At 48.9% G+C, this 25,877-nt stretch overlaps 9 protein-coding genes across 9 annotated transcripts; 7 read left to right on the top strand and 2 right to left on the bottom strand.

Moving 5' to 3' along the window:
• Positions 1–1,136: 1,136 nt before the first annotated feature.
• On the top strand, positions 1,137–4,917 carry AO090038000583 (uncharacterized protein; the record flags this gene model as incomplete). Its single annotated transcript, XM_023238225.1, has 3 exons — positions 1,137–1,489; positions 1,569–3,804; positions 3,832–4,917. The coding sequence occupies 3 exons, from the start codon at positions 1,137–1,139 to the stop codon at positions 4,915–4,917; spliced, it is 3,675 nt and encodes a 1,224-aa protein (XP_023093194.1).
• Positions 4,918–5,746: 829 nt separating this feature from the next.
• nfr1 (putative AIF-like mitochondrial oxidoreductase (Nfrl)) lies at positions 5,747–7,543 on the top strand (the record flags this gene model as incomplete). The annotated part of the gene is made up of 3 exons (XM_001825431.3): positions 5,747–5,969; positions 6,030–6,219; positions 6,277–7,543. 3 exons carry the CDS (start codon positions 5,747–5,749, stop codon positions 7,541–7,543), a joined length of 1,680 nt encoding a protein of 559 aa, XP_001825483.3.
• Positions 7,544–7,896: 353 nt separating this feature from the next.
• Positions 7,897–9,432, bottom strand: AO090038000585 (DNA-directed RNA polymerase I subunit RPA43; the record flags this gene model as incomplete). Its single annotated transcript, XM_001825432.3, has 1 exon — positions 7,897–9,432. The coding sequence occupies one exon, from the start codon at positions 9,430–9,432 to the stop codon at positions 7,897–7,899; it is 1,536 nt and encodes a 511-aa protein (XP_001825484.3).
• Positions 9,433–9,536: 104 nt separating this feature from the next.
• On the top strand, positions 9,537–10,652 carry AO090038000586 (J domain-containing protein; the record flags this gene model as incomplete). Its single annotated transcript, XM_023238224.1, is given in 3 exon segments — positions 9,537–9,564; positions 9,582–10,093; positions 10,143–10,652. The coding sequence occupies 3 exon segments, from the start codon at positions 9,537–9,539 to the stop codon at positions 10,650–10,652; spliced, it is 1,050 nt and encodes a 349-aa protein (XP_023093195.1).
• A 2,053-nt stretch (positions 10,653–12,705) lies between these two features.
• AO090038000587 (uncharacterized protein) lies at positions 12,706–13,573 on the top strand (the record flags this gene model as incomplete). The annotated part of the gene is made up of 2 exons (XM_001825434.3): positions 12,706–13,121; positions 13,186–13,573. 2 exons carry the CDS (start codon positions 12,706–12,708, stop codon positions 13,571–13,573), a joined length of 804 nt encoding a protein of 267 aa, XP_001825486.1.
• A 1,636-nt stretch (positions 13,574–15,209) lies between these two features.
• On the top strand, positions 15,210–17,588 carry AO090038000589 (putative Ran-binding protein (RanBP10); the record flags this gene model as incomplete). The annotated part of the gene is made up of 6 exons (XM_023238223.1): positions 15,210–16,018; positions 16,123–16,349; positions 16,404–16,534; positions 16,586–16,832; positions 16,882–17,397; positions 17,458–17,588. 6 exons carry the CDS (start codon positions 15,210–15,212, stop codon positions 17,586–17,588), a joined length of 2,061 nt encoding a protein of 686 aa, XP_023093196.1.
• Positions 17,589–19,315: 1,727 nt separating this feature from the next.
• AO090038000590 (uncharacterized protein) lies at positions 19,316–21,427 on the top strand (the record flags this gene model as incomplete). The annotated part of the gene is made up of 1 exon (XM_001825436.3): positions 19,316–21,427. The coding sequence occupies one exon, from the start codon at positions 19,316–19,318 to the stop codon at positions 21,425–21,427; it is 2,112 nt and encodes a 703-aa protein (XP_001825488.3).
• Positions 21,428–21,924: 497 nt separating this feature from the next.
• AO090038000591 (protein-lysine N-methyltransferase) lies at positions 21,925–23,109 on the bottom strand (the record flags this gene model as incomplete). Its single annotated transcript, XM_023238222.1, has 3 exons — positions 21,925–21,954; positions 21,975–22,700; positions 22,861–23,109. 3 exons carry the CDS (start codon positions 23,107–23,109, stop codon positions 21,925–21,927), a joined length of 1,005 nt encoding a protein of 334 aa, XP_023093197.1.
• A 289-nt stretch (positions 23,110–23,398) lies between these two features.
• On the top strand, positions 23,399–24,171 carry AO090038000592 (40S ribosomal protein eS24; the record flags this gene model as incomplete). The annotated part of the gene is made up of 3 exons (XM_001825438.3): positions 23,399–23,475; positions 23,759–24,006; positions 24,095–24,171. 3 exons carry the CDS (start codon positions 23,399–23,401, stop codon positions 24,169–24,171), a joined length of 402 nt encoding a protein of 133 aa, XP_001825490.1.
• Between the last annotated feature and the right edge of the window lie 1,706 nt (positions 24,172–25,877).

Raw genomic sequence — 25,877 nt, 5'->3', positions numbered from 1 at the left:
TGCGGTCGCCTGGAAGCCAAGCACAGCCAAGTTCATCCAGACCAGATGTTCGGGCTCTAAAACTAGGTGTTCCCAACAGGAAGCCTGTTCCCCGAAGTCCGAATTCCGGAGGTGCTTGATTTTCTAGGATCACACTTTCAAGGGGCTTCTTTTACACTTGGACGTGAACTTCCATCATTCAACTCAACTTTCAACAACCCTAGGGTCCTTGTTTGCGCTAGGGTAAGCGTCAGGAGCGACAATAGCAAGTAAACTGTTTGAGGAATTTAACACGGATAGTAAATGCCCCGAACAGCAGCAAAATGAGACACTAGCTCCATTGTTGCCTGTATTAGAGGATACACATGCATCTACAGGAGTTTCTAGGGGTACTTTCCTTTTCCTGTCTTTCCTTGTGAGTGTTCGATACCATATCTTCTCTATGGATAGGCCACTTAAGATACACCTATCTCTACTCGTACGTGTTATACATAGTAATTACGGAATATAATGCCTGTCTACATACATGTACTCCTATAGATTATACCATCAACTCCCTCCATATACCCCATCGTATAGGTATTATGAGCGACGCAGCAGCACTACACCTTTCTCACTAAGCTATGAGGGGCTAGAGTACAGTTAGACTGAGCATCTCATTGTTTGTTTACCCGTCCATGTTTGCTTTGGTGCTACTGATAATCTTAAGTTGCGGTGAGTGATTTCGCAGCAGTATGTATTTGTGTTGGCCTTAGGCACTAGTAGGACGAATCAGGTCTAGGGCGATATTTCGGAAAAGTGAGCTTCTGCGTCTCTTTGTCGAGCTTCTCTTGTGTCACTTCACGCGCCCCATGAATTTTCTCCTGCCACAATATGCCCTTCCCGATTGATTCGCTGGCTCCATACTAATTCAATCGTCTCCAGCGAACTAAATAATCGGTTCTGCATCTTCTCCCCGTTGCCAGAAGACCCGAGCTGCTTGTTCCACTACATAAGTGTGAGAGTACCCGACGCGATCAATCTACGGAGCTTCTATCACACAAGAAGCATTTATTACAATTGCATGTTACATTGCCTCACTAGCGCTCTACCTCAATGATTTAATTTCAAGAATCTCGAAGAAGAAAAAAAAATACATTAATCAAACATTCCCCATCATGCGTCTCCACCTCATTATTCAACGCCACGGTCTACCCGTAACGCGCATTCTGTGGACGACCGCATCACCGTCTCTTTACGGTCAGAGTACATCGTCTGCTCTCCCTGCATTTGCGTCAGCTATTACCTCTTCACGCGCGCCTAATGCGCTCTATGCGAATGGTGGCTATACTATTGCTCAGCTCCTGGAAGATGTCAATGAAGTTGTTCCTCTTGAGACGGAGCCAGCACTGTTTGACAGTGAGTTCAGTGGGCAATGGGGACTTGAGGACTATGTAGTTGAAGTGGGGGGCTCCGAGTGTCTACATTTCATGGAGGTGGAAGGTCTTTTGAGAGATGGCGACGAAGTTTTGTGAGTATTTGGGCTCATCACACTAGGCTCCGACAAAGCGTGCATCACAGTGACGTTTACTTACACCCGGCTCATCAAGGATTCGCGCGCTACAAATATCCGACTTACGGGCTAGGCGACTGACCGGGCGGCATCAAATCTCGACCGATGGCAAGCACCTCATAGACGGTGTACCCTTTGGTAAGCCTTTTCTGAAACGACCGGTCTCCTCAAGACCTGCGATTACGATCCCTCCACGGAAAAGAAGGCGTACTACATTTGCGACACAAGATAATGTAGTCGGGTATCATGAGGAGGATACGGAGTGGGCTCTTCCGCGAATTCGCTCTTTCAAAGAACTTTCGGCTCTCAGAGGCGTCGATGAGCCTGAAACTGGTATTATGGATGGCAATGTGGAGTATAATGACGATGAGGATGAGGATGAATATGAGGACTACCATGAAAGCCACGAGGATACTGGCAATGGTACCGTTATTCGCCATCACGTCGATAACACTGAAGATGCCGAAGCATCAGAAAGCGACGCAGACGCATCTGATATCGATGCTAGAGACTTGGAAGATGAGTTAAAGGACCTAAAAGAGGATTTGGATATCTCGGCTATGCCAGAAACCGAGTCAACGGATGATGAACAACATGAAACTGAACGCAGAGGCTATGCATTACGCTCAAGGCTGAGTACCTCACATGCAGCACCGACTAAGAGTTCAGTTGCACAAGTCATTCAGGCTTCTTCAGAAGCACATTCCTTCCGAAGGGATTCAAAAGCTGTTAGGTTCAGTCAGCAAAAAGAGGGGTCGCCAATGCTTCCTTCCCTAGAATCTGCGATAGCCAAGGCACCGCCAGCTTCGGATTCAAACTCCGATTCAAGCGATAGTGCCAGTAGCTCTTCTTTGAGTGACTCCAGTAACACAGATTCGGGTGACGGCTCGAGTTCTTCAGACGAATCATCCTCCGAATCAAGTGATGATTCTAGCTCCGATTCAGACATTTCCACTTCAGAGTCGGAGGATGAAGAGATATCAACCGCACCACTCGTAGCCAACCCACCTGGCTATGGCTCCGTAAGAACGAAGAAGAGCAATCAACGCAACAAAATGCGACGAAGACTGTCAAAGTTAAAAGAGCTTGGTGCGTTGCCCGCGGAGGCAGATTTTGCTGCTCTGCGAGACTGGGAAGACAAGAATAAAGGCCAGCGCTTTGTGCCTGAAATTTCAGGTTCTAATAAAGGCCCTGAGATGGAAGAATTCGAGGAAAGACGGCAAAAGTTGCTCCGTGATATTGACTCAGGGGGCATCGATATTACCGATGGCACATTTTCCCCTCTAAAGCCGGTCGAGGAAAGCAACCAGTCGCAATCTAAAGAGCTTGCAAAGCAGCACGAAGCTACTGTGGAGGAGGCCGGCGAAGTCGTCCCAGAGCCAAAACGACGCACCCTAGATGTTGCAAGCTCTAGAAGGTTACTCTTCGGCTCCCTTGGTGTTAGAACACCGCGAACCAAAGAAGACGAGGAAGCTACTCGAAAGAAGCTCGCAGGGAAGGCGAACAATTTCGTTCCTCAGAAGAAAGTGTCTGATGAACTTACAGATGCCCCTGAAAGTGACCTGGACGAGGACTGGGAAAATAAACTCATAGTTAGAGCTACTGAGTGCGTTTATGATGACATTCAATTGACGGCGCCTCCTTTTCCTTTCGAGCAGCGTTGGGATTACGAAGCTGGTGACCTTATCAGACAACGAAAAGGCTTAGGAAAGAAGAGGAAAAGGCGCCAGCAACTCCAAGTCTACGATGAGGAAGAAGGTGATTATGGAGGTGGTGAGGATAGTTTTGTCGACGATGATCTGCATCACAACTACGATGACTCGGAGCAACTTTACAGCGAGGCAAACGATCATGAAGCTGCGCAGATTGCAGAAGAAAAATCAGATGATTTGCCTTCAGTCCCAAGTGACCCAAGCTCTCTTCGCGACCTTGTTGAAGACGACTTGAAATGTGGATGCGTACTTGCCTTTAAACAGCTGGATGTGTCTAAGGCCACAAATTGGCAACCCACCGTGACCGATTTTCGAGTTGCGGAGATACATGATGTGTATGATGATGGGACCCTCAATCTCCGGCTTGCGAAGCGAGACCGCAGACAGGTCAAAGAAATAGAACTCGAGGAAGATGGACCTCAGTATAGTGGGTTTGAAATGCCGGGCTATGAAGACGAAGGTGAAGATGACGGCTTCAGGGAGATGTCCTTTGCCGATCTTATTGACCCGAAGCTTCTTCGGCCTGCAGAACTTGAAAAGACTAAGCAGACCAGCAAGTCAGTACATTGAACTCCTTTTACTTTCGAGTTGCCTCGCGATCACGCGCTCACCCGACCAAGCTCCCCAGAGTTATTTCCGCGAAGCCCCAGTCCGGCTACAAACCAACCTGGGATGTCCGGCGGGCTTACAGACTATGAACAAACAATCAAGGAATCTAGCAAGCTGCCTAACAAACTGGATCCCGAGGTACCGACAAGCAGTATGACTGATAATATACATACTTCTATAGGTGACGCCAATCCTGAGATAAGGTCACCGACGTTCGATGGGTTCCAATCTTCTAGCCCAACGTCAGGGCAGCCGCTGAAGGCTAGCTTGTATGATTCTGACAGCAGTTGCTCCGACCCTCACTCCCTTGAGGGAAAAGATGTTCAGTTTATGTCCCACTCTTCTCCGCCTCCCATTCTTCCTGATAATTTCTCGTCGTTACCCCCATCGGATGACGATCTGCAGATGCTTAGCACCCCAAGGAGTGAAGTCTCGTTCAGCCGCCTGATGGACCAGCTGTTCGATGGCAGCAAAGAGAAAAGTAGCTCCCCTTCAATAAAAAGGGAAGTGAGTCAACTCCCGGAAAGGCCGGCCTCTCGGTCATCAACTGGTTCCGTCGTTCCCAATCCGGTTGACAAAATTGTCAAAACTCCTGAAACCCGGCGTCGACGTAGCTCTCAGAAGCAGAGATGCAGCATTAAGGAAGGAGACACAACACTGGATTATGTGTCTGCAGTGGAATTTCCTTCTTCACCTTCTCCACGCCGATCAGGGAGGGTGAGGACGAGGAAGTCATACCCGTCGCAAGATGATCCAATGGTCAGCGCTGCCATGGGGAACGTTCCACAGGGCAAGCAGAAGATCTCAGGCACTCATGACTCCTCGGCGCCCCAAGGAATAATCGACTTGACTCAATCCAGCCCTGCAGGGTCTCCCGGAGGCAGTGGCCAGGATTTTTCTCGGACCCGTCGGCTTTCTCGAGGCCCAGGATGGATGCATAAGGATATCTCCGGCACCCGCAGAGAAACCAGGTTGTCATCGGCGGGGCCAAAAGTACAGGTCATGAAAGAGGTCAGTATCGGTCCGTCGCCGCGGCGGGGAAGAAAGCGGAGGCCAAAATCCTAGATGAATGGCTCCCTGATGTTTCCTTGTTGGTTTGTGTACTCTTGCGCCATAAGGGGCTAGTGTTAGTTAGTGCCTGGCACCGATGGTTCTAGACCCTAAAGGCTTGTATATGTGTATATGTGTTTATGGTATGGTACATATGAAGAGATATCCTGTGTATAGCTTACGTTATCAAAGTCAATAAACTGCCAAAAAAGGGTAAAGGATGACGTTGATGACGTCTGACAAAACCTGGTCGCTGATTGGCTGTCCGTTTACGTCATGGCCTTGCTATCAATAAATGAATCCATGAATTAATCCAAGACATGAAAGCAGTTGCTATGAAATAATCATGACCCAGGCAAGAGAAAGATGATCTAGATCACGACACTCCTTCCTATAAGCTTTAGAACATCCATTTCCCGTGCGGAACTCTCAGACATTTACTAGATAGACTACAACCACCTAAGAAGGTACTCTTCTAATCCATTGGACTCGCCCAATCCTAATGCACGTACCCCTCTCTCGCGGGGCACGCAACAGCTTCTCATCGCCTGTTTTCTACTCGCTATCCTCTCCTCGTCATATCCTCCCTGCCTCTTATTCTCCCACCACCCCCCGCTGCCGTTGTGGTTGTCGCAATTCTACTACCTGTTCTTGCTCGTGCTGCGCTCACCCAACTTCACCACGCCGCTTCACGTCCGCTAGGTCATTGTCATCTTCTTTTCCTTGCTCTAAATCTACCCCATTGCCGTCTAGACATCTCTTACTACCTGCCGAGAAAGCTTCCATTCATAGTCGGCCATTCTCTTCAACTCAATCTCGTAAACTCTTTCACACTACTGCAAAAATGGCACAAGAATATAAACTCAAGGATATCTCGTCCCTAGCGGACATCAAAGAAATGGACAAGGTGGAGTCCGAGGTGGAGGGCATAGAGGATGGTAAGGTCCTGGTGGTGAACTACGAAGGTCAATTTCATGCCATGAGTCCTAAATGTACCCATTACGGAGCTCCGTTGAAACTTGGTGTTGTTGCTCCGGAGGGACGGATTACTTGCCCGTGGCATGGAGGTAAGTCTGCCACGTTCTGCTTTGGTTGAAAGGATATTGTGGGCTGATTAGCATCCGTAGCATGCTTTAATATCAGTACCGGTGATGTTGAAGATGCACCCGCTCCCAAAGCTTTGCATAAGTTTGAAGTCTTTGAGAAGGATGGTGCGGTCTATATCAAGGGAGAGGAGTCGACCATTAAGTCCGGCCAAAGAGATCCGGTTGCCCGGTGCAGTGCTTCCGCTCCGGAGAAGTTGGTCATTGTGGGAGGGTAAGTCCTCTTAACGCATGCATCATTCCCAGTCACAGTAAATCTAACCCCAGGCAGTGGAAGCGGTACTTTTGGTGTTGTCGAGGCCATTCGCGAGTTGAAATACAAGGGTGACATAACCATCATTTCTCGAGAGCCCAATCTGCCTATTGATAGAACCAAGTTATCCAAGGCTCTGATCTCAGATCCTTCGAAGATCGAGTGGCGCCCTCGTGAATGGTACGAGAGCGTCTCCGTAGAGACCGTCACTGATGAAGTGACGTCGGTGGACTTTAACAAGAGAACTGTGGCCACTAAGTCGGGCAAGACATACCCATACACTAAGCTGGTACTTGCTACTGGAGGTGTGCCACGCACTCTCCCTGTGGAAGGCTTCAATGACCTAGGCAACATCTTCCTCCTGCGCTTTGTCACCGATGTACAGTCCATCCTCAAGGCAGTAGGCGAGAAGAACAAAAAGATCGTTGTCGTCGGTAGCTCATTCATTGGTATGGAGGTGGGTAACGCACTCGCCAAAGATAACGATGTCACCATTGTCGGTCAAGAAAAGGCCCCTATGGAACGCGTCTTGGGTGAGGAGGTCGGCCGAATCATTCAAGGAAATCTGGAGAAGGCGGGTGTCAAATTCAAGCTGCAGGCCGGCGTTGCGAAAGCTACACCTTCTAGTTCGGACTCCAGCAAGGTCGGCGCAGTCCATCTCAACGACGGCACCGTCCTCGGAGCCGACCTAGTCATTCTGGGCGTCGGTGTACGTCCAGCTACCGACTTCCTTAAGAACAACCAGGCCATTACTCTAGAGAATGACGGTTCAATCAGAACTGATGAACATTTCGCCGTCCCTGGTCTAGACAACCATGTCTTTGCCATCGGTGACATTGCCACATACCCTTATCATGGGCCGGGTACGGATCCAAAGGGCACTCTCACTCGTATCGAACACTGGAACGTTGCGCAAAACGCCGGCCGCGGCGTCGCCCGCGCCATTGTTCATAGCCTCGCAAACTCAGCCTCATCGCTACAATCCCTGAAACCGAAGGCCTTCATCCCAATTTTCTGGTCTGCCGTGGGGGCTCAATTGCGGTACTGCGGTAACACCCCCAACGGCTGGGATAGCCTCGTTTTGAAGGGCGAGCCCGAGAACGCCAAGTTTGCTGCGTACTACTGTAAGGGCGATACAGTGGTCGCCGTTGCGACGATGGGCATGGATCCCATTATGGTGAAGTGTGCGGAGTTGATGCGCCGGAAGAATATGCCGTCTAAGTCGCAGATTGAGAGTGGTGTTGATGTCTTGAAAGTAGGATTGCCGGAAGGTGTAAAGATTTAATTAACATAGTTTTCTCCAATAGTACAGTTTGTTGGTTGTTCTTAATTCATAGGTGAGCTCGTTGGTTGAAACTGTAAAAGTTCACAAGACTTCCGTTTTATATATATTGTCAGCCCGTTGAACCCAACGTTTGTCAATTGGTTCAGCTTTGTATAAGAAGTTCAACACGCCGATATATATCTTCCGTAAGGGTCGCATATATAATTCCAGAATAAGTTTTGATTTCTCCCTCTAACGCCCAACGTGATAGTAATAATAATATAGAACATGGAATGCTAACTTCTATACACAAACACAACTTAATTGAATTTAATCGAGACGGAGTAAGCCCAGAGTTAAACTCGATTCATAGATCATTTCTCCTTCTTTTCCTTCTTCTTAGACTTGGAGGATTTGGATTTCTTCTCCTTCTCAGCCTTCGGCTCCTTGGTCTTGCTGGGAGTTTCTGGTTCTGGGATAGCAGCGACTGATGGCGCTGCTAGTGCGCCGGACATGGAAACTCGGGGTTCTTGGCTACGTCCCCTCCGTGGGGTGGCAGATGTGGTTAAGATACCATTGCGCTCATCTTCAAGCACTCTGGCTTCCTCCTCCGGGGAGAGCATCGTGCCCTCAATGCTAAGAAAGCTGCGATCGCGCTCCGAACCGGGAATGACGTCGACATCGACGACCCGGAAACGGACAGTGCCGCGTACACGGTGACCAGATACAGACTGGAAGTAGCCCTCTGCGGCAGATTCGTCATCCTCAGCATTGGCTTCTTCGTTGAGGGTGTCGGAGACGGGGTTTGCCAACGAGACGGGGTTGAAATGCTCTTTTTCTTGATCGAAGGAGGCAGACGGTTCGGATTCGTCATCTTCGGATGTGGTGGCTGTCTTTTGCTGGTCTCCGCTGACGCTGCCTTCTTCACCTGGTGGGACCCATTTCCAGTTCGAAGGGAGTCTCTTGCGTTCAATACCGACGGAGAAGAGGTTGAGCACAACGGCGCCCAGGAAACCTTCAGACTGGACGTTGACCCATCCTTCGAGAATTTGACCCCTTTGTGGCCGAAAAACCAGGAATGTCGCAGTCAGGTAAACGTACAGCACGCCGTATTCGCCTGCTGTCTTGGCGAGAGTCAATGGTTTTGGATTGGGATCTGCGGGATCAGAGGACGTATATGGGGAAGGCGGGGTACTCGATATCGAGGCATCGGAGTAGGCCAAGATGACACCTTGAAGGGGAGCATAATAAGTAAGGAGGAGAGGGGAGAGATGTTCCGCCAGGAGGGAGGCTTTAGCATGAGTCGGGGAAATCGAGATGGGCGATAGAGGAAGATAGAGCGTTGCGGTGGTCAGAACATATGGCGAGTCTGGAATTGCTGCTCCTTCTGTGTCGGCCTGTTTGCTCTTCGTCTTATCCTTGGACTTCTTGCTCTTTTTCTTCTTTTCAATGTCATGATCCGCGGTTTCGTCGGTTAATTGGCTCGATTCATGCTTGCGCTTCTTCTTTGACGGCGATGAGGATGATACGTCCTTGTTCTTGTGTTTGCGCTTGCGCTCTTTTTCTGGGGATGGTACGGCAGCTGGGACCCGCTCTGAATCTATTTCCATCGCATCGACGGCCATTGTGTTCGATAGTGGCGCAACGGGTGCGCCTGTGGAGTATCTTCGAGGATCGATATCCGATGGATTTTCAGATGTCGAAACTTTTTTTTTTTCTTTTCCTTCTTTGCTCATGTGGAGAAATGGAAGGCGGTGTCTAGGGCGGTAAGTTTCAAGGCAGGCGCCAAGTCGCAACTTCATGGAAGAAGACAACATACGATAGTGCTTCATGGCGCTAAACTTTTGTATAAAATTAAAAGTAGTTGATTTCCCGTGCTGCCTACAAGCACGGGACTGAAATATCTTCATGGCTTCTCTTTTATCTTTTGCTGGTTGGGCATTTCTACCAAATGTGAGTGTTATCTTTACCTTTGCTTGTCTCTAGGTTCCCGTCGACCTCCACGCAGCATGTTATGGCCATTACTGACAACGTAGGATATAGTATGCGACTTCCATAGTTCAGAATATTTACTATGGAATTACCATTCGCGCGGGTGAACCTCGACCCCAACCCCCCTCTCCGCGCTATGCCCGACATCGCCGTCGCATCTTTATTCTGGTCGTGACAAGCTATCTCCTTTACACGCTCTACGAGACATTTCATCGGGTTCAGGCTGCCGGTGATTTTTACAAAGCACTTGGGGTCTCTCCATTGGCCGATGATAGGACTATCAAATCGCGATTCCGGCGCCTTGCTGCGCAGCATCATCCAGACAAGATCAACCAAGGGGATGGCATTCCTTCCGACGACTACTTTGTATATTTGAAGCTGGCGCAAGATACCTTACTGGATCCTGCGAGGCGGTTTGCATATGATAGATTTGGACCCGATGTTCTTGTCTGGAGTAATGTCAAGACTGTGCAAGACTTCCTGTTTACAGGGTTACAGCGGTCGATACCGCAGTATGTGGGAGGATTCGTGACCATTATCATTTTGAACTTCACCTGGTGGTCCAACTGGGGCCGTTATGTGAGTGATTATCTTTAGATGCTGCTTGTCTCTTCCTAACCGTACACAGTGGCGCTTCTTTACTTTTGCTGCCTTGATCACTCTTGAATTAGCTTTGACCACGCAGCCAAGAGCTTTATTCTTCCCTGCATCCTATATCCCTGTAGAGCTACAAAAATTGCTGGGGATTTCTACGAAGACGCCGAGCTTCTATCTCCTACCATTTCAGATCTTGACCCTTGCGCAACGTGCCTCCGTGATGCTGCATATCTTTATTTCGCAGGTGACACCGCCCGAGGTCAGCAAAGGGTCATCCTCCGCAGCGGGTGAGCGTATCCACCCGCAGACCATGCAGCGCCTCGCGCAATTAGCTCAGCTCTCTCGGGCTACAGACGGCGAATCGACGCGGCTGTTGCAGCTAGGATTTGCGCCATTCAAAGGCGATCGAGAGAGCGTTGCCACGCTGCGCAAGGGCATGAAAGAGGGGTTAGTCCTGAGCAGTGTACGGGCTAGTTCGGGGGTGCAGCAAGCTGTCGGGGAGGTGATTGAACGGAAAAGACAAGAAAAGAAGGCCGATTAGCGCTGGAGTTGTGGGTAGGCGGTTTATTGTACATGGATTCAAGTAGTTCGGTAGTATTATATCCGATAAGCTCATTATGGGTCACGAACTGTTCTGGAGTTTGATATTCTCACTGTAGATGGGCACCATAGTAATAGTTGATATTGTACATCGAAAGATTTGAGGTGAGATGGGAGGTGAGGCAATTTTGCCCCAACTTGCAGGTTCACTGGACTCGGATTAATATTGAGCCCTTTAATTCCTATCTCGTTCAATTACTTGAGCGAATAACTCTCGGCGGTTGGGGATTATCAATGGGAACGGATAACCCGGACATTAAGCCCGTTTCCCGGCCATTGCGCGGTTTTCTGATTTAGCAATTCAAGTGCCTTGTGTGATTCTGTTCCGTTTGTGGCGAACCGGTCGGGAGGGATTTCTTGGTTCAAGTTCTTACTACCTTTTTTACTTAGTACTAGTCACGTAGGTACGGGTAGTCGTTTTAGTTTCCTGAATAGGCATCATCATATGTGCCCCCAGTCATTTTGGTCTATCATCTGACAACACAAACACAACGGATCTTTCTGTTCGGTCCACTTGGTAGTGTAAATATATCGTCGGTGAACGGATGATATCGCTTCGTCGTCTATATATCGGGTGTTATGTCGAGTATAGAAGGTTTGGAGAGGTGTAAAAGGCTATGAATGATCCATCGGTGATGGAAGTTAGGTTAGGTCATACCCCGAACGAAGTCTCAAATACTTCTTTCAATCCTTTATACAGTAGGTCCTTTCCATCCTTTGGATCGGTAATTACCTGTTAGAAATGAATACCCGTACTCCGTACCTGCGAAATAAACCCGGACGGAAGCGGTGGAAGTTCGTGCCAAAAAGTCTACCTCACTACTAATAAGCGGGACTGGCGATCCATAACTCGATCGATGGGAAGGGAAAAAAAGCTGTGAATTGTAAGATAGATACGAGTCCTATTATGAATATACGGTTCGTTCGTTTTCGTTTTCTTTTTTCTCTTTTCTTTTTCGTTTTTTCTTCCTCGGTAGGATGGATATGTAAGTATATTACTTTCAATACTTTCGCACTTCTTTCTCAGATTGTAGGATGAATGGAATGACTTAATTTAACTCGGCTGAGCATGGGGAGGAGTCCACTTTCTCTGTCTAGGAAATGAGACTATTGTTCATGGATATTAAGAGGAAGGCAAAGCGCTTATTAAATCCAGTCAGTTAGCAGAATTAGAAATCCATCAACAAGGGTACGAATTAAAAAAAAAAAAAAAAAAAAAAAAAAAAAAAACCATGAAATATTAATAGATACGTATACTAAGAATATGTACAGTGTAGGTATAGTGAGTAGATGAGGTAGTATAGAATGAATTGAATTTGAACGTCCCATACAGTCAGAAACACCCGAACGATGACGTTTCCTCAATCCCGAGCCACGGAAGCCACGCGTAAGAAACGGTACGAGACGCGAGGGCGGTAAATTTTCTTAGGGTGATCGGTCCGCAGAAGGTTCAGCTTCTCGTCTCCTGGACAGTCACTGGACTGACCGCACAGAACAGAGAGAGCGTGTGAAAGTCTGGCTGTTCCCTACTTAGTAGACGAGATGAACACACACCAACAATGAAACCACCACACGGCGCATCCCCATCCCTTTCTTCCATCCCCCGTCCTTTTTCTTTCCCTCCGCCCCTCTCCCTCTCTTCCTCCTCTCCTATCCTCTACCATCCCGCTTCATCATCGTCACTATCTAACCGGACTATGTCACTCGTGCCTCGCTTCTCTTGTCTCCATCAGCCTTGTCAAACTTTTGCCTCACCCTGACCAAGTCGCGCCGCCGCGTTTGACGTCTGGAACCACTTCTCCAGCCAACCAACTTGTCCGTCACCCACGTCACAATCGCCATTTAAATAATATCCAACTTTCTGCCTTCCACCAACACTGCCACTCCGCGTCTCAACGGCTTTTACTTCCCCTTCACACCCGTCGGGTCTAATTGTCATTTCTTCTACCCTACCCTTACAAAATCGCTATCGGCAGATTACCCATTGAGCTGAAATGCCCGCTGCTACTGCCACCAACGGTCGCTCCAGTCGGTCTGGGCCCTCTTCGAAAGGGGTCGTCGTCCTCAAGCTCTCACCGGACTTGTTAAGTCGCTTTGCCAGTCCTCCTCCCCCAGAGGTAAAGGACAGGAAGAAGAGTATCATCAAGGACGACGAGTCTAGAGCCGACTCCCCCGTCAAGGAAAAAGAACCTTCCTCCCCGGCGTCATCTTCCGTGGAAGCACCTATCCCTCCGTCCGACAATGCATCTGATGCTGCATCTACACCTGCCGCGGGAACTTCGGCTGCTGACACCCCCCGTCGCAAAGGTGTACCTGGTCCCAAGCCTGGAGCCAAACGAGGTGTGAACCAGATAAGCGAGACAACCCCTAAACCGAGAGGAAAGCCTGGTCCGAAGAAGAAACCTAGACTGTAGGTGTTTGTTATCTCCCTAGCTGGCACTGCAAACAACACATGCTAACTTGGGGACGAATAGTGATGACGGTGGCTCCGAACCCGTCAAGATTGCACCATCCCATAGGTTGGGGCCCAAAGCCAACACCGGTGCCATTAATGCCGGTCTTCGCGCCCTTGATCGTTCGGGGGCTCCATGCCGCAAATGGGAACGCAAGTCTTTACAACTGAAGAGCTTCACTGGAATACAGTGGCAGCTACCGACTTGGCGAACTCCCCGACCTCAGAAAACAGACGACAATGGCGAAAGCAAGGAGTCTGTCCTGGAGACCGGTGATAGCGATAGCAAGGCGAATCAAAGCGCTAGCGGGGTTCCTAGCGAGAAGAGCAATTCTGGTGATGGAGACCTAACCCCGGTCCCTCCGAATATCGCAGAGGCATCTTCGCCTGCCATTGCTATGGCCGCATAGGCTCAAACCCATAATTTGATTCAGCCGTCATCCTTCGTGTACATTATTTTCACTCTACATTTTTTATTTCCCATGGTTTCTGGAGCGTTGTTTACATGGTCAACCTTTGTATGGTCTGGATTGGCGTTTGGGAAGTTCTATCGTTCGCTCCCATACTGGGCTACCTCATTTGTTCGCTGTCATTTCTGGCCACTGGCAGAGAATTTTCACCCACTCCTGGCTTTGTCCGCCTGAGTTTATCCGCTCAATCGCCTTTTGATTTGTCTTTGTCCTTCTCTAGTTCTTTCTTTGTACTATTATGTTTGTTGGATCTGGGATTTTACGCAAGATCTGAGTTAACCCCTCTACCAAGGTCATGTGGGGGATGTTTATTGTATGCAGGAAAACGTTGGGATTAGATTTACAGATGCAGCCGGGGTTTCTTACTCGAAGTATCAGTAGGATAGGCAATGGCTTTACAATTCAAAGTGATTCGCTAGAATGAACTAGTTTTAGTATTGACGTTTTTCGATCGACCGATTCTGGAGTTCATTTGTTTTCTCATGAATGTAAGAGATGATAGTCGTTTTTCAATCCATTGTTTGATGTAACATCTCATCTGGAACTAACCCGAAACCCTAGCCGTCTTGGTGGCCGGTAATTGTAGGAGTGATTGCTGACCAGAGAGGGACAGATCAGCTGCTAGCATAAGCCGGATGCTGGATGCATCTCAGGAGGGGGTCTCAGCAAATCATGCTGGATTTGCTGAATTATGTGAACACTGTCGGAGGAGTCCTGTTGCATGGATATATAGTAGTATATGCTAATGCGCTTCATGAGTACTCTAATCCCAGACCCAATTTAGTAGAACCATAGCTGGTTAAATGGAAGGTAGTACTAGAGGGTTCCCCTCATCTCTCCCTTGTCAGAAGAGCAGTAATAGTGGTAATAAAGTACATACATCACGGAGGTCGATGTACCTATGAATACTCTTTTCTTTACTCTTCTCCAGAAGCTCTGGGCGCCCCGTGCTTTTTCCCTTCCCTGCCCCCCGCAGCCACATTCCTGTCATGCCATCATGTTCCTTTTCCTCTTAGTAAATGAATAGACTGAAACCCGTGGCCCCGTGACTCTTTCCCTTGTAGTACGGAATCAGACAACTTCCTGAGGCATTATTGTCTCTCCTCCCCTTTCCCGTCACACAAGACGCTTCCTGAATTCCCATTCTCTGGTCTTTTCCCAACTTCGTTGTAACTGCGATCTCAGTCTTTCCTGGACTGTGTGGTCTCATTACTTTCCCAAATATTTCGACACCGCCAAGAAATCGTCCTGAAATACTTGTTTATAGAGTCAACAGCGAATATTAGGCTTCTGGTTGTTGTGCTCCACTGCCGTTTACGGAAAACCAAGTGACCCGTGGCCGAGAGACCATAACCCAAAAGAACACAGACAAAAGAGCAAAAGAAGACGCAAGAAACAAAAGAAGCAAGTTATCAATAAACATTGACAAATGCTACGCATTTCACTATCGTCATAGTCATTCGAGCTTCGAGAGCCGCTCTCGTGAGGGTGTTGTGTATGTTCGTCGACCCTCCCCGCTCACTACTAAGTACCCGCCCGCCGTTGGTTTTGGCTCCATCCAACGAACGACTCCAATATGACCGATGCACCATTTCCCCCGTCCGGTGGAGCTCGAGGAGCTCCTGTAACCACCACATATTCCGGCCCAAGCATCTCTACCATCCCCCGTCGTTCATCCTACGCTTCCGTCCTGTCTGGAACTGCGCTCTCGCCACCAAGCAACAGTGGTCCGTTCTCCCAACTGCTTACTTCGAACTCCACTTCTTACCCCCCACCATTTCATCCCGACGGCCGCCATCTGAGGCCATCCGCAGACGTGGATGCAGACATGCAGATGAACTCCTCATGGAGGATGTCGTCCGGCGATACACTTCCTCCTTATTCCCGGAAATACGCCAGCTTCACTCGTTCTGACCCCTTCCCCCCAAATCCCGGCAGCTTCTCCGACGCTGCATCGTCTTCATTTACACCATCATACCTGCGCAACTCCAGGTACATCTCCCGCCTCGATGCAGCCCGTCGAGCCAAACTGGCGTCCCAACGGGATACAGTTTATTCTTCATCAACGTCGAATCCCATTTCTACCTCCTCCAGTCAGGCGAGCTTGCCGCGTATAGCACCATCCCATCGTGGGATGACCTATGATATCATCGAGAGGGAACCTCCTGGCGATGACGAACACGTTATGCCACTTCCTTCACGGTGGAACGACGGAGACAAATATTCTGGCCTGGAGCTCACAAGTGGGGGATTGGAAGTCCGGTATACCGGCCCAGTCAATAAACACGACCATGAAGCTGCTGCTGTGCGTGCGGATAACCCGATGCCGCCGCAGTGCGGGATCTACTATTTTGAAATTACGATTCTATCCAAACCTAAGGAAGGGTATGTTCAAATCATTTTAGAAGGAGGTGATTGCCTTCCTCTTTTCCTTCCATTTCTCTGTCCGTATTTTCTTTCTCTTTTGGAAGATATACTCACTGTGACAGAATGATCGGGATCGGGTTCTCCAGTAATAAAGCGTCGGTTGAGCGTCTCCCGGGATGGGAGCAAGAATCCTGGGCGTACCATGGTGATGATGGCAAGTCATTTTTTGGTGAAAGCCAAGGGCAAGGACGACAATACGGCCCTACCTTTGGTGTAAACGATACCGTGGGCTGCGGTGTCAACTTTTCGACGGGATGTGCATTTTTCACTAAAAATGGCGTATTTCTGGGTAATGACATCTCGGCAGGCGAAAACCTCAATAAGGAAAGCTAACGACAGCTAGGAAATGCCTTTCGGGAGTTGCGAAACCTGAAGGTCTACCCCTCAGTGGGGATGAAAAAACAGCCTCCTGTGCATTTGGCGGCGAACTTTGGCCAACATCCGTTCATGTTTGACATTGATGGCATGGTTAAGGTGCGTAGCGTGCATCTTGTTGGCGGTATGAATATAACTGATCAAATACAGAAAGAGAAATTTGCCATTCACTCAGAGATTCGTGCCACCAGCACCGCTAACCTACAGCCACCCTTAGATGAGTCTGCCTTGCTCCAAGAACTGGTTGCACAGTTCCTGGCTCATGACGGATATGTCGAAACGGCTCGGGCTTTTGCAGAAGAGGTCGCTGCAGAGTCGGCGGCGCTGCAAAATGGGCGTGCGGAGCCACTGAAGAAGTATGAAGTAGAGGAAGATGTTGAAGCGATCAACCGGCAAAGTGCGGCGCCCCCGACTAAATTCAGATAACTTGCACTAACTCTACGCAGAAATCCGAGCAGCGATACTAGATGGCGATATCGACAAGGCACTGAAGTATACTAATGCCTATTACGCCAATGTATTGCAGAACTTCCCTCATATTCACTTCAAGTTACGATGTCGGAAATTTTTGGAAATGATGCGTCGATGCAACGAGCCCTCCTGGGCTGCATCGAGGAGAGACAAGCCATCTAATGGTCTTTCTGACGGCAGTGCCGTTTTTGACGAGGAGATGGAGCTTGACGAACATATGCACCACGGTGGCGGCTGGAACGCTGATGGAATGGATACGGAAGAGCCTGAGAACGCTGCGAAGTTCAACGAGCTCCTCACCGAGGCCGTCCAGTATGGACAACAATTACGTCTAGATTATCCGAATGACGAGCGTGGAGGGAACAAGAAGATGCTGGATGACATTTTCTCGCTGGTGGCGTATCCTGATCCGATGCAGTCAGTCCACGGGCATTATTTGGACCCTGCAGGCCGCATTGCTGTTGCAGAGGAATTGAATTCGGCAATTTTAGGTACTTTCCTCCGATCATTTGTTGTTCGTGCGAAGTGGATCCCGACTAACCTACGTGTAGTTTCACTTGGCAAATCATCATCGGCTGCTCTGGAGCGGCTATACCAACAGACAGAAGTGCTGGTCAATGAAATCAGTGAAGAAGGAGGCGCTGGGGCGTTTATTAATGTGCGAAATGATTTTCTACTTTGAATCCTTCAACAGCATGTTTGGGACTGATTACTTGATTATTCTGTGAACGTGGCACATGAAGACTGGTAGCCTTCTCTTTGTCTATTTTCTTTAAACACTTTTTCCTTTTCCCGGAATGTCTATTGGTGGCCCTGCGCAACTCCTCTGTCTTTCCTTTCTTATTTCCCGGTCAGGCTGACCTGATCGTCGTCCTGAGATACTTTTGAGTTTGCTGTGTTCATATACACAGACCTAGATAAGTATGTCGCTACAAGTACATACAGTAGTGAGCCATGACTGGTAATAATTTTTCAATCCAATTCCAAATTCAGCCGATAGAGTTTTTCTTTAGATTTTTTTTTTAAAAGGCAATGTGCGTGGAGGCGCATACGGGTGATGATCCGGAAGAATTACCATGAGTAATGAATTGTGATATCTCGTGTTCCGATTTCTACCAGAGTCACTCCACCCGTGGCTGCACATCAGTGACGATCTGGGAAGGCTTGCTACTAAGTTGGTCTAGTCGGGTCCATCGCCTGCCACTAACCTGGCCTGTGAGCATGCTTATGTAGGTCGGAATCATGTTGCGTGGTTTCATGACAACTGTGAGGCGATGAGTGGTTTCTCTCTTTTTTCCTTACATCCATGTGTCTCATTAAGTGAGACGAACTACTACAAGTGGTACCGTTGCTATTTTCGTTCCTCCGGTATAGTACCTGCAAGTAATGGTAATGTAAATAAGGCGAGTGATACCCACTATCTTCTGCGTAACTCTTGAAATATTGCGGGTAAAAAACCGTGTGTGACTGTAACTCTTTTTGTAGCCAATCAGCGATCTGATGGAAGCCTTATCGACAGTCTTCTCCGCCTTTTTTCTCCCTGCCAAACAAACTACTTCACTCGTCCCAAGTTACCTTTCCATTCGTAGTTTACGACTGTCAACTAACAATAGCCATTGGAGGTTTTCCTTTACATGGCTTTTCAACTGAGTTTTATGGTGGGGATGTACTGATCTCATTTGCACCCCTCATTGACCCCTCAGATCCACTGGGAGTCGACAGCTCAGCTCGATGATTTGGCGCCTCCGCTTAGCTAGCCACTCCAAGGGGTGCCAACTCACACTCAGTCGTCTCGCATTCTAATCCCAGCCATGGCATCCCGTCCGCATAGCCCAGTTCCTGCTAGTCAGGTTCCATGCATTCCTACCCACTCCTCGTCCACTCCGACGGCTCTACGCTGCTGCTGTGGCCGTAATGACTGTGCATTCCTGCAGCACAATAATGTGGCCCTGGAGGGGTTGGAAAAGGATCTCGCTACGGCTGCTCGATTGGGTCAGGTACGTTCCTTTGTCGGCGTTTTGGGTCGAAATCAGGCCTCTGCGTCATCATTCCGTTATCTTCGATGCATCTATATTTATGCCCGGGCTCCCGTTCCTTTGCTTTCTTGTTTTCTTGGCTAGATGTCTGTCTGCATACTTTGTACTTGTACATACTTGGGGTTCCTTGAGAGTACATAGATCGTCGTACTCTCAGCTCCCCACAGTTTGTTTTTACTTCCCCCCTGTCACATTGTTTGTCCTCCATTGGAATTTAGGCCCTCCTTTCGTCAACTTTGCGAAATAACGCCGGGCTGGAATTATTGAGAAAAAGCAAAAAAGGGAGAGAGAGGACCTGTCAACCTCGTGTCACCCATGGCGACTCTAACGACCGCTAGGTCTCCCATCCTCTCCCATTGTGTTGTTGTCCGTCATGGCTGCCTTTCAAGATAACGCTGCTACGGCGTTCACTTCAACGAACTCGTCGTCACTAACTTTTGCATTACAGGCTTTGCTCCATCGCCATGAATCATACATGGCCGAGGCTGAAGAAGACCGTCATCGGTTCCTCGCCAGTATTGAGAACCTGGAACGCGAGAAGCGTGAGGTGCAGGTCGAAAATGCCCGCATAATCGAAGAGAATCGCGGGTTATTGGAGCAGCTGGAAGCTCTGAACAAAGCCGTTGCTGATGCAGATTCTCATGCTAAGTCCCTTGAAGTTAGACTAGAGAATTCTGAAGCTGAGCTTCGCAAAGTCACGGTGTCGGCTGCCCGTGCAGCTGACCTTGACGCCCAATTGGTTCAGATGGAGAATGAACAAACCAGGCTCCAAGAGAGCCTGGAGTCAGCTGAAGAAGAATCAAGGTCGGCGGTCCAGCGATGGAAGAAGGCGGAAAGTACTTTAAGAGATCTTAATGATCAAATCGACCGCATTGAGAAGGAGGCACGGGAGGAACGCGAACGCCATGCCGAAGCAGTCCAGCGTATGGAGCGAAAACGGACCGTTGAACGGGAGCTAGATGGCGCTGCTAGACGTCTAAAAGGAGCCGCGGCAACTCATGAGTTGGGCAGGAACCACGGCGGAACCGTGGTGTCCCGTTTCGTCAGGGACATATTACAGGATAATGCCAATTTGCAGTTGGGAATCGTTGAATTACGGGAGTTGCTAGAGAGTTCGAATCAAGAGGTGCAGTGTCTGCGGGATCAGATCATTTCGCACCAGTTGGTCCCCATGACAGAAGGCGATGGGCAAGTGCCACAACTTGCACCGACATTGAGTCAGGAACTTGAGTCCAAGGAGCCGCGTCGGGCACCACAAGAGTTCCACATTCACCACCATTATCATACGCCGTCTATTAAAAAGGAGAGGCCCGCGCTTTTCCGACGTTCCAAGAACAGACATACCTGGGGCCATCCAAATACTGTACACTCTCCTTCTGGTACCAAAATAGCTCGCAAACCTACGCACCGGTCGCAGTCTTCTCATTCTTCTGCATCCACAATGATGTCCCAGCCCCCCGTACAGATTCCCTCGGCTTCTCAACGCTGGTCTTCGCAGTCTCCTGGAGCTGAGTCCATGGCGAGCTCACCGCAGTCCGGATATCGATCATCATCTATATTTGATAGAGTAGAGCGTGGGTTTGATTCCTCGCGAGCTACTAGCCCCGACAGCACAGCCTTTTCGCCATTAAGGGTTAGTCGACGAAGAAGCAGCTTCTATGATGCTAGTTTTCGATCTCCTGAAACGGATGTTTCGGTCGATCCTTTGGATGATGGCGTTTTCAACAAGGGTCTTGGGGATGCGTACCAGCCTGTCATACCGGAGGAACGGGAGGACTCCGTGCATTACGCCACATCTGAGAGAGCCTTTTCTCCTGCGCCTGATGATGTATTTGCTTCTCCTTATCGCCCGCGGCGTAGACAATCGCATGAGAGCTTGTTCTCTGTTGCAGGCATGGACATCCATACTCCCAGTCGACGTCCATCGCGGATGGAGGATGTCTCGAGGCCCTTCTCTGCTCGCGTCCCGCGCCGTATCTTTTCTAGTAACGATCGGTTCTCCAACCCAGTTCTCTCAACGAGCACAGTCACCGCCAATAGAGAGCCTTCGAAAATTGACCAGTCTTCACAAACGCTACTTGCTTCAATGGCTGCTAGTAGGCAATCCGAGACAGAGTCAGCAACAAGTGGTCATTCGGACCCTACTGGGACACCTACTCGAAAAATTTCCCTCACCCGCCGCGTAGGCGGGTGGATGCGAGAACATTTGGGAAATGCACCCACAGCGGCTATTGGCGATGCAAACCCTCATCAGGAGCAACCAATACCGTCGGCGTCGCAGGCATCGTCAGATACGACACCCCCGTCCACTGCGAGTAGAAAGCCAAATCCCAAGGCTGATACAGTTCCGGGCCTGCGATATCGGTACCCTGGCGTGAACCAGAAAGGCCCAATCATGGGTTTTAGGCCAAACTCCCGAGCCCCTTTTGCTATTCACGCGGAGGCGATCGATGAGAGCCTGTTGAGGGAGACTTTGGCAGAGTGAGGCACGAATGGTATCGACAGTTGCGTCCTGGCCGACTGTACACAGTCCGATTTTTTATTATACTATCTGCTTTCATGCTACGGCGGGGGTAAGCTGCATGTTTGTGTATGGGCACCCCCTAGTCGATTAGCGAGTATATACTTGGCGTCTCTCTTTGCTTATATGATACCCCAGCCGTCATTCGTTATCATTACAGGCTGTTACCCTTCCATATTGTGCCTTGTGTATGAAGGTTCAATACAGTATATAACAGAATCTCCATAAAATCCTAAGGATGCTTCTTAGTCATTGACCCATTGATAGACTAAGTTACTCGCAAGCGTAGCCAAGTTCTTTCTCGCGAACTCAAAATCTTTTGCGAAGAGACTAGCTACCTAGTGACCCGGTAGGTTCGGATTGGAATCCCAGTCTCATGAAAGAAACCGGTCTGGCTTCCCGTCACTGGCGACTCAAACGATAAACACACTGCTTTGAAACGGTGGTTGTCTGCGAAACAGTCAATTCCATAACCCGGCACCAAAGCAGGACTATTGAAGGGAGCACATACCACAAGCGTCCAGGAACGCCTGGAAGGTCTTCTGGTTCCGTAATGTAGCCGAGAGAATAAACTCTTGGACCCGGTAGTTATCAAAAAGGTCATGAAGGGTAGCGAACAGCAGAGGAAGTAAGTCTGTGTCATAGGTCTACTTTCCATTAACCCCGTCGAACGAAGAACACCAAATAGCTTGAATAACAAGACATAACGTACCAAATCCGCTCCAAGCGCAACATCAAAAAACAGATCTTCCCTTGCTATACCCTCAGTATCATCTTCAGTCGGATACCCCAACGGCGTTCCCCATTCCCAAGCTCCGACCCCAAACTGCCCGCCTAACCCATTTCTCGCTTTGCTATCCTTCATATTCTCGATCAGCGTACCCTCGCGATCCGTTGCAAGCACAAATTGCGGCTGCAGGTACTTCGCCGCATACATTGACACGAACCCTGTTCCCGCGCCGAGCTCGATCACCCGTTTCCCGGTTACATGGGCTGCGCCGGTGGGTGTGGAGAGGTATGTTCCGAGGTGGAGGGAGGCTTCCCAGGTGCGGAAGCCGGTGGTTCCGGAGGAGTAGATCAGACCGCGCGATTCTGAGGTGATCACTGTTTGGGGGTCTTGAGAGGTGGTGGGGGCGGTGTATTTGATGTAGGTTAATTGTTGGGCTTGCTGGATTTGAGAGGGTTTGGGGAGGGAGATGAGATTTGTCCAGGATTCGATGAGGTCGGAATTTAGTTCCTATCAAGGGATTACTTGTTAATGGTTTATTTTATGAAGTTTGGATGGTTCAATTGGTAGAAATGTATAATGGTTGTATATCTTGATTGAAAGGAACTATTATCTGTAATTCTAGAAATGGGTTCCGCGTACAGGTCAAGGAGGTTAGGATCGGACGTACATCCTCCTCCGGATCGGTTATTCCATCTTCAATCCGTGCAATGATCGTTTTTAAGACGCGGGTGCGATAGCCCACTGGTGGGAGGGGCCATACTGCGGCCTCGTTAAACATATGCTCGTAGATGGCGCATTGGATGTCGGGATGGACGATGGTGGAGGCATTGGGGATAGAGAGATGAGTCAGGTCGAGTTGTTGAGCGTACTGAGCTGCGAGCTTCTTTAGTGAATGAATATCGTTATCTGGAGACATTCTTTTTAGGGAAGTCTCAAACAACACTCTATCTGCTAGAAAGAAAAAAAAAAGATATACTCCGTTGCGAATGAGGGGACGATCGATTGATAGCGGATAAGGCTGTCACGTGCACAGACCTACCGAAGACGGGTTAGTGCGCCCTTAGCGAGCCCACATGCACAACAAGCAAAATTGTCACTTTGGGATTTGACGACCGACCACTTCGAGCCCGCCAACGACAGCGACTTCGACAATCCCCCCCAACTTCCTGTCCTCGTCGACGCAGACATTCGCTGCTACCGCAAAAATGGCCGACACTCCCGTTACCCTGCGGACTCGCAAGTTCATCCGCAACCCCCTGCTTGCTCGTAAGCAGATGGTCGTGTAAGCTCCCTCTTTTTTCCCTCTGTCCGCTGTCCACAATCTTGCTTCCGAGGCCGACTTGGGATGGGTCATTTGTTCTTGGGCAGACGAATTTTTTTCGGCGTGAGAGGTTTTGGATCAAGAGGGGGTTCTTCTGGAGATGTTAATTTTCCGGGGAGATATTGATTATGGGGGTTCTATAATCTTTAAAAAGAGGAGGACCGGCAGTGATGGATCGGAGCTTTCAATATTTGCAGGACAAGAAGAACGATAATTTGAACATGATCTCTAATATGATTTGCAGTGACGTCCTCCACCCCAACCGCGCCAACGTCTCCAAGGATGAGCTCCGCGGCAAGCTCGCCGACCTGTACAAGGCCAACAAGGACCAGGTCTCCGTCTTCGGCTTCCGTACGCAATACGGTGGTGGCAAGAGCACTGGCTTCGCCCTCGTCTACGACTCCCAGGAGGCCCTGAAGAAGTTCGAGCCTCACTACCGTCTCGTCCGTATCGGTGCTGCCGAGAAGATCGAGAAGCCCAGCAGACAGCAGCGTATGCATTTCCTTCCCTTCTGGATATGGTATATCTGGATATCGAAACAAGGCATGGGCTGATGTGTGATTTTTTTTCCGGAATACAGGCAAGCAGCGCAAGAACCGCTCCAAGAAGTTCCGTGGTACCGCCAAGACCAAGGGCCCCAAGAAGTCCAAGAACTAAGCGCGCCCTCGACCTGTCGAATTCTGATGGATATGGATCGGATGGGAAGGATTGTTGGTTGCGGCCAGGGGCTAGTGCTAAAGCTATTGATGATAACCCTGTGGTGGTGATTGAGCGATTCGCATTCGCATATGCGATACACCATACCATACCAAAGCTATGTATGCTATGCTTATGCAAATATAGTTATCATGCCATGACGATGACAGGGGGCAACCGCAACAATCACAATCAAAAGAAACAAAAAAAATATCAAATTTGAGATTTGGGGGTTCTGGATTCTTATATCTCATCTTTTCTACTTTATTTTGTTTCCGGGCTGGTGGATGAAAAATGTTTCTTTTTTACTTTTATAACTCTGGGATTTACACATTATTTACATCGGTGCTTTTACTATACAAGGGTTTGTTCTTGTTTTTCCTTTTTTGGGGCTTTTACACCTGTCGATGCATGGGATATCACTTTTCCTCTCCAACCAAGTTTCCCAGGCAAAGAGGCTTGTGAGATGTCAGGCATCCATGGGGCTCTTGTCTATAACCTGCATCGCTTTCCCCCCCTTAGCAACCTTGGTGGTAGTTCTGGTTCTCGATGCGTAGCTTACTCGGGGCTAGTGTTGGCGATATCTCTCCCTGATTATCTCTTGTTCGTTAACGGGGAGTTTTATCTACTCCAACTCCCAACTCTCCCCAGTTCCTTACCCCCCGCCACCCCCAATATGAAACCTTCCCAACAGAATCACGGCATTCTCAAGCCCCATAGATGCCGTCGTGTAACACAGGACCCCCGATCTCAACCCATGTCTGTCAACTAGTAGGAACTGTCTCTCGGAGACCACTGAATGGGATAAATCCTCCCTAGCTCATTCATGGATGTAGAGATATTGTAAAAGGCCGAGTCGGCTCCGAGTAGATGAACCCTTTTTTCTTCTTTTTCATGTCTTTCGTTTTTCCTGTTCTGAAACATTATACTATCTTTCCTTTTTTCTTTTGTCGCCTGGTGAAAATGTACTTACTGTCTATACAAACGATTTCTTTCTACTCTTAGTCCACAGCGTATGTACATACGTCGTACCGAGTGTAAATGGGAAACAGATTAGGTAGACAAAGAGGGGGACACAGGGCTGGGAACGATTGGTGTAGAGACAATAACTAAGTTCAGCCTTGTTTGGGTTTTCTCTTACTTAGATAGGGATAAGAGAAAATAGCCTTGCGGAACATAGCGGAGGTTTGGGGGTATTATATTATTTCTAATATTCCTTGAGTTTTAAGTTTCTGTTTACAGGCGACATTGATCTGGTCCGTATAATCGGATCTATTCTTGAATTCTTTGGACTAGTGATGACTGTAGGATCAAAGAGAGGCTATTGATAGTTTGTGTATCGATATTAAATATTTGTAACTGATAGCCGTTTACGGGTTCCAGGGCTGCAGTTGGAGGCATGCAGGTTACATGCACAGGAAGCTCGACCAGGAAAAGAAAGGTCCAGCAGAGATAGAACCGCCAAACGAACACAAGCATCAAACGGATTTCAAACAAGCCACCGTTCACTCGAAAATGCCTCCCACCGTGGCCTAGCCTAGACCTCATACACATTATGGTTCACATAAAGAATAGAGCGGAAGAAAGAAGCTAAGGAAGTTACAAAGATACCCGACCCGACAGTCCTTGCCTACCCCGATATTAGTGTAACTATTGGGTTCCCAGGA

This window comes from Aspergillus oryzae, chromosome 6, assembly GCF_000184455.2.
Source record: "Aspergillus oryzae RIB40 DNA, chromosome 6".
NCBI lineage: Eukaryota > Fungi > Ascomycota > Eurotiomycetes > Eurotiales > Aspergillaceae > Aspergillus > Aspergillus oryzae.
This window is presented reverse-complemented; position numbering and strand designations above follow the sequence as displayed.